Consider the following 14,121-nt stretch of genomic DNA (forward strand, 5'->3'; position numbering starts at 1 on the left):
GATAATGATGATGCAGATGAGCGATCCGTACTACGAAATTTTGATCATATGTTTGTTAAATAACGATTATCACTTACAGTCTTACGTAATATATACATTGCCGTCTATAAATTTGAATGAGAAAGAAAGAGAATTGTTAAAAAGAATGGAAAGGATTTTTATGCTTATTGTAAGTAATTAATAATCTTTTCAGTATTTATAATTTCATATAATTAACTATATTATATGTTAGGAAAAAACGAGTTAGAATTTGTAATGGTACATTAAAGACATTTCAAGACTTAGAGATAGCGCAGTATAAAAATCCTTTGGTTTGTTATCTTACTTTGTTCTTTATTTGAAAATACACAGGCAATATTGATAAACCGGTCTCATAAATTCCATCAATAAAAATTTTATATATATCAAGAAATTCAATATATTAAGAATAAATTTATTAATAACCCCCAACTCCGGTTCAAATTGTCCGAGATTCAGTTTATCAAGACTATCTGTGTACAGATATATATATTTTTAACTGTTTAATTTCTAACATGTGACTTTTTTTTTATTAAAGAGATTGAATAATGATGGAGAAGCTGGATTAAAAAGATTTTGAAGAATATATATATATATGTATATATTAAAGTAGCTTATTATTGTAATTATTATTTTTTTTCTCTCTCTCTAAATTGATTTGTTGAATATTTATAATTAAAAATCGTCTCTAATAATTTAGGTTCGTGGAATAAATTTAAAAAGTACGATATAAATTGATCAAAGCTAACGGATTTATATCGGGAATCAGACAGATATATTCTACTGATATCAGTTCTGTCACCTATAAAAGAATTTGATGACGAATTACCAGAAGTCCACCCCTAAATTTGATGACGATGGATTATCAGAATTTCTTTCTAGCCCACCCAGGTGCAAATGCCGATGATATTTGACACACTTATGATCTTCATGATGCCAAAAATGACGAGGCCTTGAAGTGGTGGTGATAGCATATGAATATGTTCGAGTTTTCTCCGATAAGTAAGAAAAGATTTTATTTATAAAGGGTAGGGTGTATTTTATCCTTCAAGTTAGAAATATTCAGTAAGATGATCGGTATTAAACCCATAGTAGAGGTAATTGTTATGTGTTGTTGAGATTAAATTACTTCATCAAGTTTTCTTTTGAAAATTTTAAAGTTTTTTTTATTAATTTTTTTTCTTATAGGACTCCGGCCCCAAGACTGTTTCCTGAATCGCAGGTAAATTTTCACTTTCGAATATTTAAAAAAAAATTTGGCTTTTTTTATTAATTTGTTTTTTCTTTTCTGGCACCGGAATCCCAGATCAAAGTGACTTTAATTTCTTGATGAAATAAATTTCATAAGACTAATATCTATTTATTAAGGATATTAAATATATTATCATCTACGCCTTCCAACCATAATGAAATATAAATCCTCCTACTTTATGAGTTGCGATATGTTAGGTCATGGTAAATATTCGCTTTAATAGCGAAGAAGAAAGAAATCAACGATAATTCAAATAGTAATATGATGAACCCATCCGGAAGATAATTACACAAATAGATTATTTAAATTCTAATAATCGGTTTCATAATGCCGGCATATGCTGCAATACCTTTAAAAAAAATCTATTAAAAATAGATCTCTTACAATTGAAAAGAAAGAAAAGAGGTAACCTATTAATGTGAAATTTAAGAGACGCAAGACTTACTATAAAGTGACTATGTACTTCTATTTATTTTCCAATTAATAAAAAACGATATAATTAATAACTACGATTTTTAATATTACTTGTACCATTCACATGATTTCTGAAGCGAAAATTCGAAATTTTAAACGATCCGGTATGTCTAGAAAGCGTACGGAAAATGTACAATGTATCGTAATGTGAAAGATTTTAGACATTATCCAGACATTATCTGGACAATGAGGACAAAATTCCGGAATTCCTTTTGTATTATTTTTTGGTTAATAAATATTGCAATTCAGAACACTGTTTACATTAATTGAAGAAACCAATTTTAATTTCATTTTCACCAAATCAACTAAAAATATGCTTGTAACCTTAATTCAGAATATATAAGCCGCAAATGATTTTGCATCATTTATTAGATGTTTAGAGAAGATTTGTGACAAACTTGTTAAGAACTGTGATATTTCAGATATAAAGATCATAATTTTAAGGATAATTTAGAACAGTTACAATTACTTTGCTGTACTTTGTACTTTACCGCAAAAAAAAGAGATTTTTTAAATATTCCTATATCATTTATGGATTCTAACCGCCAAACTTTCATCATAATATAAATATTGAAAAATTTCGTAGGCACAAAAAAAAAAGGATATTACTAAATTAAAATTAAGGAAAAAGTAGATTAGATTATGTATAGTACTACATACAAAGAAAGGTAGAATGCACACGCTCTACTCTACACGAAGCCTGATACCCCACATTTAGAAAAAAAATTTTTGGTAGATCTAATAGAAACTTACTTATCTGATGGGAACACAAAATAAATATGCACGAGAATGACAATGTACTGCACAAATGCCTAACTTTTCAAGGAATTTCATACAAATACTTTTTCTATACGATTTAATCGAATGATGTTACCTTCGTATTGCCTACATTGTTATTTATGTAAACAATATCTCGTTATCAAATATATATAAACGGTTCCCTCGGACGATCGTATTTCTATTCCCAAATTTGATATTCCTGACGGTAAAAATAATATACCGTTTGTCACTTGTAAACTTCATGGATTTCTTGGTTTTGGACGAAATTATAGATGTACCGAATAGCCGGGATACTTATATTTTGGTTCGTACAATAACCAAGATATTTGATTGAATCCACAAAAGGAAAATCTAAACGGAAAATTTAATATGGAAATTCTACATTTTTAAAAAGACTAAAAAGGAATGTTCATAATATAAATAGTTAATAGTTTAAAGCCACAATTCAATAAATGCACGTTATACAATAGTAAACGCGCAATAGAAAATTGAGGATTTAATTCTTTATTTTTCTCCTAATAATATGATAAATAAATATATATATATAATTGTAATACAGTAACACCTCCTTAAGTGTACACCTCATAAATGCACGCAGTTTCTTTAAATGCGCGGTATGATTTCTTGATCTCAGCTATCCATGGATGCATATCCTCTCAAAAGTGTACAGGGTGCACTTAGGGAGGTGTTACTATAATAGTTAGTGTAAATAATAACAGATAACTTTTTAAACCATAAATTTTGAAAATCAACTCTTAAAAGGTAATATATAAACACCGCAGTAATTTTTTAAACGCGCTAATTTACGAGTCCGAAATATAATCAGATCAAACTGTCATGAATAAATAAAAATAATAAATGAAATTAAGAAATTAAAAAAAAAAGAAAATTGAAATTTTTTTTTCTTAGTTTGTAGTATTTTCTTACCTACTAAAATAAAAATTATTTATTTTAGAAGCGTATTTGTTCATTCAGAAGGAAATCCATTGAAAAACTCATTCATCATAAGTTTATCTTCATCTATTATTTGGCGAGGGAGTTTAGAAATATCGTTTAATGTTTCTTTATTGCTGAAATCTGCGTTAAGTTTAGCCTTAATTCGATATTTTCTATATTTTCTCCTATTCTGTCTAATTTCTGAAGATCGTGTTCCCCGATTATTAGGGACGTTTTCATTTGAATTCATTTTGCGTATATTGTTACTTAAAAAATTTCAAAGAATTATGAAAATTTTTATTTTCGAGAAAGTTAGAAAAAAGGAATCATACCTTTGATAAAAAAAAAAGAAAGAAGAAAAAAAAAAAAAAATTTTCACCTCGATATATATAAACTATTTATAATTAAACACTATTAAACTGTAAAAAGCAAACGTTACACAAAAAAGATAAATCAAGTTTTCCAATTCAATTTTGATAGAAACGGGGGATGTACACGGTAATTGATTCTTTGTTTAGCATCTTTGAACAAACTTAAAATCACTTGAATCACGTTTCATTAAAACATTACTAAAAAATGATAAAAAGTGTCGACTCTGGGTTGACTCGGAAATCGATTTGTCACGTGATCTAATTTATGTTTCCAAATTAATGGTCAATCATATGAAGATTAAGAAATTAATATTAACATTTATGGATTTATTTCTTATTACAACTTAATAAATCGAACAACTAAAAAAATTTTGATTTTATAAGTCAATATGGAAATATTATATTAGAAAATGGAGAAACCGATTTAGCAGATCAATGGCGCAAAAAGTTCTGGCGAATTAATTCTGACGTGAGATCAAAAAAAAAAATTTTAAGAGATGAGACTAGCACTTTCTTTACTTTTATTATTTTCTATAAAATACCAATAGAGTTTTTAATTAATCTATTAAAGGGAGAATCGGCCATCAGAGATAATAATAATTAATTAATTTACATCGAATATGATTAATTTGGACTATAATAAAAAAAGGAAACTTTGGGCGTTGTAAACAAATGTATGATAATTTGTAATTAAGAAACAAGGATAGAACAAAAGAATTTTTTTTTTTTTAAAATATGAAATTATAAAATCGAAAAGGAACAGGAATTTCTAATATATTTTATACTAAATTTGGGAACTATGAAGAAGCTGTACAGAGGAGAGCTCGACGATTATATTATTCATCTCTTAGGGTATATGAAGTTTATTCTTTATTTCCTAATCCAGAGCTTCAAATATTTCGTGCAAATGACAAGGTTTCTGTTGATGCATTAATGAAAATCGGTAAAGGTGGAAAAGGTGATTTTACGATATTTTTAAATGAAATAAAAACTTATATTGAAAAAAATCAAGATAAGTACAATGATGATATTTTACATAGAAATAATATTATTGATTTCAATTTGATTACAGAAGATATTACTTGAATTTTCGAAATTTGATCATCGACATTAGTCTCTTTGAACAATTAATAGCATCATAATCTGTAAAAAACCATATTAATTAATAAATTCACTTCTTACTAGTAAATAGTAATTAGACTTTATACATATTTATTTGTCATATCGCATAGCTAAAAAATCACAGATATAAAATCAATTTTACTGGATTTATTATAGTTATGGTCACGGGTATTGCGGTTAATTATATGCCAATACCTGCAACACTTTCATGACTTTGTTATGACAAATTATCAATTGATAAAGATAATCTTGAGAAACACATTATTGACAAAAATTGTGAACTTCATATGAAATCCGATTTTAGATTTGAATTCTATAACGCCATTAAATCTTTGGAAAGATTTTTTGATAATCTGAAAACTACAATTAGTTTTAGCAAACTTGACCTAGAAGTGAGGCCAGATTTAAAAAATGAATACTTGAAATTAGAAAATGAATTTCTCGTTAATCATAAAAATTTTTTGAAATTAAATGATTACATCAACAAATTCGATAAAAGATCATTACCATTTACTTATCCGCGTCTCTAAAAAAAAAGAAATAAACACTTGGACAATAATAATGAATTTATAAATTAGACAAATAAGATATTAATAATTAAAACACTTGATACTTATTATAAAGCAATAGTAATACGTATCAATAAATAAATTTTAAGAGAGCATCAGATTATTTAATAGTATTGACTTATTAATTACTATTTAATAATACTTATAATACGATATTTTTTACAAAATGCAAATAATTTTATTTTGTTCAAAATATTATTGATGCAAATAAAAGAGATTCCCATATAAGATATTGATATATTCTTATTAAAGTCGCTATTTATATCACATATACAATACTTCCAAAGCAACTTAAAGTAAGCATTAATTGAAGTAGTAATTGCTATTTAAATTCGGATTGTATTCTGATGTGAACACGTTACTTGCACTTCTTTGGATTATAATTCATATTGCAACATTTATGGTTGTAAAAGTAAAAACAAGCACAATCATAAGCTTTGCAAAAGTTGTTATAAAGATCATCAAGATTCATTGGAATGGCTTGAAGTTTCGTCCAAAACTCAAAATCAACTTTTAAGAAAAAAATAGAAAAAATCAAATCACAAAAAAATAAAAATAATCATTGATTAAGAATATAAATACAACAAGTTTTAACTAAAGTCATAATTAACATATAGGGTATCTAAACTAGAGTTTCATGTAGATAGTAAAACTGAAAATAGTAAATTTGTCGATCATTTATGATCACGTGATAACATAAATCTCAAGTAATATTATCTGTTATTTACAAAATTATTGTTGAGTATAATAGAAGATTTTGCAAAATAAAATGGATTTTAGTTTATCTCAAATTAAGCAATAATTTGAGCTTTACAGAAATTTTCTGGTGCATAAAACTAAAATTTTAAAAATTTATTAAGAAGTTTATATATTAATTTATATATAAATAAAAATTATTGATAATTTGTTAAGTATCATAGTAGAATTTGCAAAATAAAATGGATTTTAGTTTGCATAAAATTTAACTTAAACCCTCTTTTCAAAAATCACACCAGCAGTACTTGTTTCAACTGGTAATGCCGTAAAACCCGTTCCTCTGCTTTCTTCAATTTTACTACTTACTGTACGAAAATTATATTTTAAGATAACGTTATGCATAAAAAATTTAATATTATTTACAGCAAGTTGTCTTCCAGGGCATCTAAATAATTTAATAATAACTGAGTTGTTGACTTACTGTACTACAATACATATATACATAAATATACTCACGTGTGTTTACCATTTCCAAATGTCAAAAAATTTTTAGTGACTTTTGATGCTACATTTATATCTAAATGTCTGAATGGTTCAAATGATTTTGGTTCATCTCGATAAACATCATCAATATAAATACTAGTTATACAATTTTTTGGTATTTGCAATCCATTAGAGAACGTATAATCTTTCTTTACGAGATGGTCAATTCCCGCAACATTTACACTTAATCTTAATGTTTCTCTAATAAAACTATCTAATTTTTTCATATCACTAAGAGCTTCAAATGGAATTATACCATTTACATTCGTTTCTTTATGAACTTTTAATTGTTCTTCATATAATTCTTGCATGTACTCGGGTCTTGATGCTAAACTTAAAATAACATTTGTAATGGCTATTGCCGTTGTATGAATTGATGCAAAAATGATTAGATATATTCTGTCTAAAAGATACGGACAACTAATATTATTAGGATCATGTTCTTCCATTAGATCTTGAAGATGATCATCAGGACGTTTCCAAGAGTCACCATATTTTTCTTTCTCTTGTAAACGTTTACATACTTGCTTTTCTATATGTTTAAGGAGTGGTTTTCGATGTTTAACTGCTGGATTATATAATCCTAATCTTATCTGAATACGATTAACATATTCTTGAAGTCCTGGATAAATTATATCAAGAAATGGTGGAATAGTTAAAAATATCATGCTATCTATTATAAAGTTTGCAAATGAATTTAAAACTTCTTCATGTTGTGATTCCTCCTATAAAAAGAAGTAATTTTCTTTTAAAACTTTTTTTCTTTCAAAATTAACTAGTATCATAAAAAAAAAGTATCTATACTTACTTCACCAATAATAATATTTGCAATAGGATCAGAAATAATTTTTGTTACAATTTCAAATAGATTATAAAAAATTTTTGATTCATCACAATCTCCAAAATGTTTTTGAGTTGATAAATAAACCCTTTTTTGCATACGATCAGAATAAAGTTTTAATTTGCTAAAGATCGTGTCTTTAAGTGTTTTTGGTGCAACTGGTGAAACTTTCAGCAAATCTGGACATAATACATCTATCGGAAATCGTTTGTTGAATGCTTTTAAAACATCAAACACATCATCTCTTGAATATACTTCACCAAAATGTTCTTTTCCTACAAGTTTGTGCAGTAATTAAAAAGAATTTATAAATTAGAATATATAAAATATTTTATATTTATGCAAAAAAAAATACGAGCAATCTCTATACCAACAAATACTCTCACTTGACCCCATATATATAGACAAAAGATATCACCATACTATTATATATAATTAATAATTAACGTTAATTGAATTTTTACGCCAAAAAAAAAAAAATTCGTTGATATACGAACTTCTTCTCTACATTGTTTAAGAAATTTTTCGGGATTTAAAAAAAAATCAAAAGTATGGCCAATAATTGGGAATTTGTAAGAAACAAGTGGCGGCATGGTCTAAGAAAATAAAATAAAATAAAATTGAGAAAAAGGAGAAAAAGCGATAAAATTCTGTTTAAATCAATTATCTTACCAATTCTGGTTCACGCTTACGCTTTAAAATGTAAAGCGTTATAAACAGAAGGGATCCCAAAATGATCGCTTGATACATTTTTAAGAGAAAAAAAAACAATTTCGTATATTCAAAGTTTAAGAATTGTGGTTATTTTAATTGCTGTTGACTTTTTATCTTTTTATAGATAGAGATTTTCATCATTTAAATTAAATTATCTAGAGCTAGTTGATACACAGTATGATCTCATTTATATTAAATTATCTAGAGCTAGTTGATACACAGTAGAGGGAATATTTTCCAACGATCACATAATTCCGGCCAGAATTACAAAGTTGAAGGTAAAGCAAAAAGATGAAATAGAAATAAAATAAAATAAATAGTAAAAAAGAAATTAAAAACCTAAAACACGCCTTCGCTGCAGCACTGAGAGAACAAAGATGTCAACTCCTCAAAATCTAAATGCTGATTGGCTTATTCATCCGTCCGGCGCAGCGCGACGGGCTACAGCTAGTTTATCATAAATTTATTATTTATTGATGACATTCTAAATTCGTCATATTATGAAATAAATAGATTTGGTATTTTGCTAAAATTTTTAGTGTTACAAACTAAATTTGTCTCCATTTTGTTAATTATAATTTATCGGAGATATAATAGAGATAGTTTATCGTCATATTATAAAATAAATAGATTTGTAAAATTTTTAGTGTTACAAACTAAATTTGTCTCCATTTGATTATTATTGTAATTTTAATTTATCGGAGATATAATAGAGATTATCGTCATATTATAAAATAAATAGATTTGTAAAATTTTTAGTGTTACAAACTAAATTTGTCTCCATTTGATTATTATTGTAATTTTAATTTATCGGAGATATAATAGAGATAGTTTATCATAAATTTATTATTTATTGATGACATTCTAAATTCGTCATATTATAAAATAAATAGATTTGGTATTTTGCTAAAATTTTTAGTGTTACAATCTAAATTTGTCTCCATTTTGTTAATTATAATTTATCATAGTCAATCGTGGATTATCAATGATTTTCACGGCTGCGCCGTAAAAATCATGATATTCATGCGACACGTTTTGAACTAACGCCCGTGATAAAAAAGTAGACTATTTTATAGTTATTTTAATTATTACTATTTTTTCTTATGTCTTATTATTTTTCCTTTATCCAAGTTTAAAACAGATTTTTCAGTAACTAAAAGTTATAAAATGTCTCAAAAGCACATTATGATATCTGTTTTCATTAGAGTAAGTGATCTTTTGTAAAATGAAATACACCTGATATTTCTATGAAAAATCACGGGCGCCCATTAGTAAACATGGGATATTATTACATGCTCATTAGGATTGTGCGTAATTTTCACATTATATCTTTATTTCATATTAAAATCGAAGAAATTGCAACTGTTGTAGACCAAACTCTACCATGTTCCAAATCATCTAAATTATCGACCCATTCTAATAATGCCTTAAGGCTATCATATCAACGATGAACATCTAATTTAGGCCAATGGGATATGGTTTGATTTGGTCTACATATCAAATATTTTTTCTGCTGTTAATCCAACTGTATGGTCTACAAAAGCACCATGTAAATCTATAATAATAATTTAATTTAATACGTTCGCCCGTGTATGGAATACGTTTCGAGTTACATTTCCGCTAAATCCTACTATGAACTTGCAAAGTGTTAGTTATATTTCGTTTTTCTGGAAATTTCACGAAACTTGATTTTGTAGGAAGCCGTGAAACCTGGTGAGGACATTTGACCAAAATGGATGTAGGAAAAAAGTAGACATAAAAGATAAATGAGATCATACTGTGTATATCCGTAAAAATGCGGATTACGGATTGATCAGATTATCCATCGGATTGAATACATCGCCTCCCTGTACTGTACAATAATTAAATTTCATTAATCACATGATTGGATATTTGCAGATCTTTTTTTTAGACTCTAATACCTAACCCGCTAATCAAAAAAAATTCTCCACTTTTTGAGAAAATTAAAGCCCGTTACAACACGATTATTATAATACTTTAGAAAATTCGAGAAAATTGAAGATAAATTTTTGTTGACTTAATAAAAATACATATTAATTACTGTTTCCAATATTGTTGTAATTCATTAAAAATGACATTTTTTCAGCAAAGGAACATTTATCAGATATCTAAAAATTAATAGAATATGTATGGTTTAATGACCGAAAAGGCTTATCATATTTTTTTTCGATTAGTATTGGCCTTGATTATTGAAAAGAAGAATTGAGCCAAATTTATTTTAATAATTTTAATAATTTTTACATTGTTTCAAGGGTCAAAGACGTCCTACTAAATTAATTTCAATTGGCCTTCAGGTAAACAAAGCCATAATGTAAACTACTGCCCAAAATTTGTCTTATAATTAAGTTTTTATAGAAGACTCAAGTTAAAATGACCTTTCACTCTTAAAGAGTCAATTATAATAATAAAATTTATGTAAATCGAATATAGATAGTATTACAAGAAAATTTAAAATAAATAAAATAAATAAATAATAAATGAAATTATTGCTCTTCAAATTCGACTCTTTAAAGTAGTATTGTTATTGCATCAAGGTTCAACAAAGATAATTGTGTATGTTGAGGCAAGTGGATAACTAGATTCATTTTTACAAAATTATACATAATTATCATCTCTGAGAATAATCCTAATAACTTATTCATTAATTCTTTCAGTAAACACAAGTTTTATATCAATGGGAGTTAGTAAAAAATGAGACCTTAATAATATTTTGTCCTTGTTAACGTTATTTTCAGGAAGGACCCATTTATATCTGAGCACTTTAATAGAAATGATATTAAATAACTTAACTATGAACAAAATAAAACAATACAAATATACTTTACTTACGGAACATTGAAAGAACAACTCTTTGTTGTAATAAAGTGAGATTTTGTCCGACACTATAAAAATGTTTTAAGAAAAATTTAAAATTTAAAATATGATAAAATTATTTTATATTTGTAAAAAAAAAAGTATTTGCTATATATACCAATTTCTTGGACCAGCAGAAAAAGGAATCCAAGCAAATTTGTCTCTTTTTTCGTCACTTGATAAGAATCTTTCAGGGTTGTATTGATTAGGATTTTCCCAATATTTTGGATCACGATGAATTTTCCAAGTATTTATCATACATGTAGAGTTTATTGGTAAAATGTAGGAGCCAACCTTAATTGGCTTCTTTAATCTTCTAACAGTTAATATTGGTGTCGGTGGATGGGTTCGTAAAGTTTCTTTAATAATTGCATTGACATATTTCAATTCCTAATATATATATAGTTATATACAGACATACAGTATATAATTAATATATATGATTTTGGATGAAATACAATAAAATCGTGAAATGTGGGAACAAATAAATGATTGTAATGATTTAATAGTACCTTTAATTGATCTAAACTTGGTATAATTGGTTCGTTACCAAGAATACGGATTACTTCTGCTCGTGCTTTTTCTTGCATTTCCTATTCATTTTGAATTACAAAAAGATTAATAAAAAGATGTAAATTTTGAAAAATCAACCGCAAATTCTACTACTTACTGGATATTTTGCAAGAAAATAAAGCGAAACACTCAATGCCGTTGTAGTGGCTAAAAAAAATTTTTTAAAAAGTTTTAAATAAAGATCTTCGTAATTCATGGATATAATTTTCTGTTCCCGAAAAACTTTATGTCCTAATACGCACTATAACAGATAACGCGCAGTTTTAAATTACTTACTGTCATGTCCTGCAGTAAAAAAGGTCGCTATCTCATCTCTCAATTGATGTTTATCAATATTAATTTCTCCTTGTTTTATCATGCTCGTTAATAAATCATGACCATTATAAGAATCTTTCTTCATCTCATTTCTTTTCGTCTCTATAATATCATTAATGAATCCATCAAATTCTTTAATAGCATCCAAGTATTTTTTGTTAGATTCTAAAGGTAATTCACTTATCCATGGAAATACACGACGGAAAGGAGATCCAAGAACTGAAACAATATATTCATAAACACTTATGAGACGAGGAACTTCTTGAGACTCTAAACACTAAAATAATTTTTTTTAATAAGTTAAATAATAATTATAAAAAAAATATACAAAAATATTTTCCAACCCTTACCCCAAACTTATATCCAAAGGCAAATTTTCCCAATGCTTCAATTGAAATACGTCGCATAGGTTCGATTATATTAATTGGTCGATTTAAATTTGGGTTCATGAAAGTAAAAAGATCCATTGTAATTTCACCAACAACCTCTGGATATTGATGTGAAGCAAGATTTAATGCAGAATCCGCTAATTTTCTAGTAGATCTCCATTTCTGTTAATTTTACTTAAGTATTAACGATTTTACTTAGGAATCAACAAAATTAAGTTATAAAAATCGAAGTCGAGATTACGCACGTCTCCATTAGTTAATGATAAACCACATCCGAAAAATTTATCAAAAAAAACATTATCAGTTTTTGAATAGTACTTGATAGCAACATCCTCTAAAAAGTAATTTAATTATTTAAAGGAAAGTTTTTGTTATGTTTCAACATTAAAAAAAACAAATCACCTGATTCAGTTAATAAAATTTTAGCGTATTCAGGATTGTTGAGAACAATGCCGAACTGACTCTAATAAAAGTAAATATAATTATATAATTGTAAATAAGAGAAAAATTAGCGTATCATGTGACATTACCAAATAAATATCATGATGACCTCCTATAAGTTCTTGAACTAAATCTTCAACTTCATCGTAATTTTTTTGTTGGAAATAAGCCCACAATATTTTTAATAAAGAAATAAATGAAATATATGGAATATTCTCAAGACCTTCAGGTTTTTTATTAAATTTACGAATGAAATTAATAATAAAACCAAATGTAATAGCGAAAAATATTAAAGCAAACATTTTTTGTTCTTATAGTTAATTCGTGATTCATATGAGAACCAGAGCTATTTATATTAAAAAATCGGGGATATCAGTATAAATTTGTAATGATATAATGATATAGCATATGCAACTCATGCGTGGTACATCACTTAATACGGTATTACACACGTTTCAAAAAATAAAAACCGGAAAAAGAAATGCATCATATAAATTTTTTAATTTTTTAAAAGAAAATTTAATTGAAAATCTAATTTTTAAAATCTGCCGATCAAATTGTCCGATCTAATTATCCATTCAAAAATTATTTATACGGGGTAAACTAAACGTTACCGATCGACAGGAATTTTATTAGTATATTAAATCAAGAAATTGATTTATTAGCAGGGGAGCTGCTATTTGATTTATTTCATTGCATTATAAAACAATAAGGACGATTAAATAAATCATAAATACTTTTTTGAATTTTTATTTCAAAATTTTTAGAAAAGAGAAAAAATAAATCAAAAAAGGAAGTCCATTTCCTTTTTTATTTTTATAAATATTTTATTTTTTTTATTTTTTCAACGAAAAAAATGTTTTTTTTATGAAAAGAGAAAAAGATCAATCAAAAAAGGAAGGCCATTTCCTTTTTTATTTTTATAAATTATTTTTTATTGGTTTTTTTTCAACGAAAAAAGCGTTTTTTATGAAAAAAAAGAGAAAAAGATAAATCAAAAAAGGAAGGCCATTTCCTTTTTTATTTTTATAAATTATTTTTTTGAATTTTTTTCAACGAAAAAAAGTGTTTTTTTTATAAAAAGAGAAAAAGATCAATCAAAAAAGGAAAACCATTTCCTTTTTTATTTTTATAAATTTTTGTTGATTTTTTTTTTTAACAAAAAAATAAAAGATTTTTACGAAAAGAGAAAAGGGTAAATCAAAAATGGGAA

At 26.2% G+C, this 14,121-nt stretch overlaps 3 protein-coding genes across 3 annotated transcripts; all 3 read right to left on the reverse strand.

Annotated features, from left to right (window-relative positions):
• Positions 1-3,491: 3,491 nt before the first annotated feature.
• On the reverse strand, positions 3,492-3,710 carry OCT59_025184 (uncharacterized protein; the record flags this gene model as incomplete). The annotated part of the gene is made up of 1 exon (XM_066136662.1): positions 3,492-3,710. The coding sequence occupies one exon, from the start codon at positions 3,708-3,710 to the stop codon at positions 3,492-3,494; it is 219 nt and encodes a 72-aa protein (XP_065991915.1).
• Positions 3,711-6,488: 2,778 nt separating this feature from the next.
• OCT59_025185 (uncharacterized protein) lies at positions 6,489-8,352 on the reverse strand (the record flags this gene model as incomplete). The annotated part of the gene is made up of 6 exons (XM_066136669.1): positions 6,489-6,663; positions 6,735-7,486; positions 7,570-7,877; positions 7,973-8,024; positions 8,100-8,198; positions 8,275-8,352. The coding sequence occupies 6 exons, from the start codon at positions 8,350-8,352 to the stop codon at positions 6,489-6,491; spliced, it is 1,464 nt and encodes a 487-aa protein (XP_065991916.1).
• A 2,619-nt stretch (positions 8,353-10,971) lies between these two features.
• Positions 10,972-13,210, reverse strand: OCT59_025186 (uncharacterized protein; the record flags this gene model as incomplete). The annotated part of the gene is made up of 10 exons (XM_066136676.1): positions 10,972-11,096; positions 11,167-11,219; positions 11,309-11,580; positions 11,703-11,783; positions 11,861-11,910; positions 12,040-12,355; positions 12,429-12,629; positions 12,713-12,801; positions 12,870-12,930; positions 12,998-13,210. 10 exons carry the CDS (start codon positions 13,208-13,210, stop codon positions 10,972-10,974), a joined length of 1,461 nt encoding a protein of 486 aa, XP_065991917.1.
• Positions 13,211-14,121: the final 911 nt, after the last annotated feature.

The sequence above is a fragment of the Rhizophagus irregularis genome, chromosome 5, assembly GCF_026210795.1.
Source record: "Rhizophagus irregularis chromosome 5, complete sequence".
Taxonomy (NCBI): Eukaryota; Fungi; Glomeromycota; class Glomeromycetes; order Glomerales; family Glomeraceae; genus Rhizophagus; species Rhizophagus irregularis.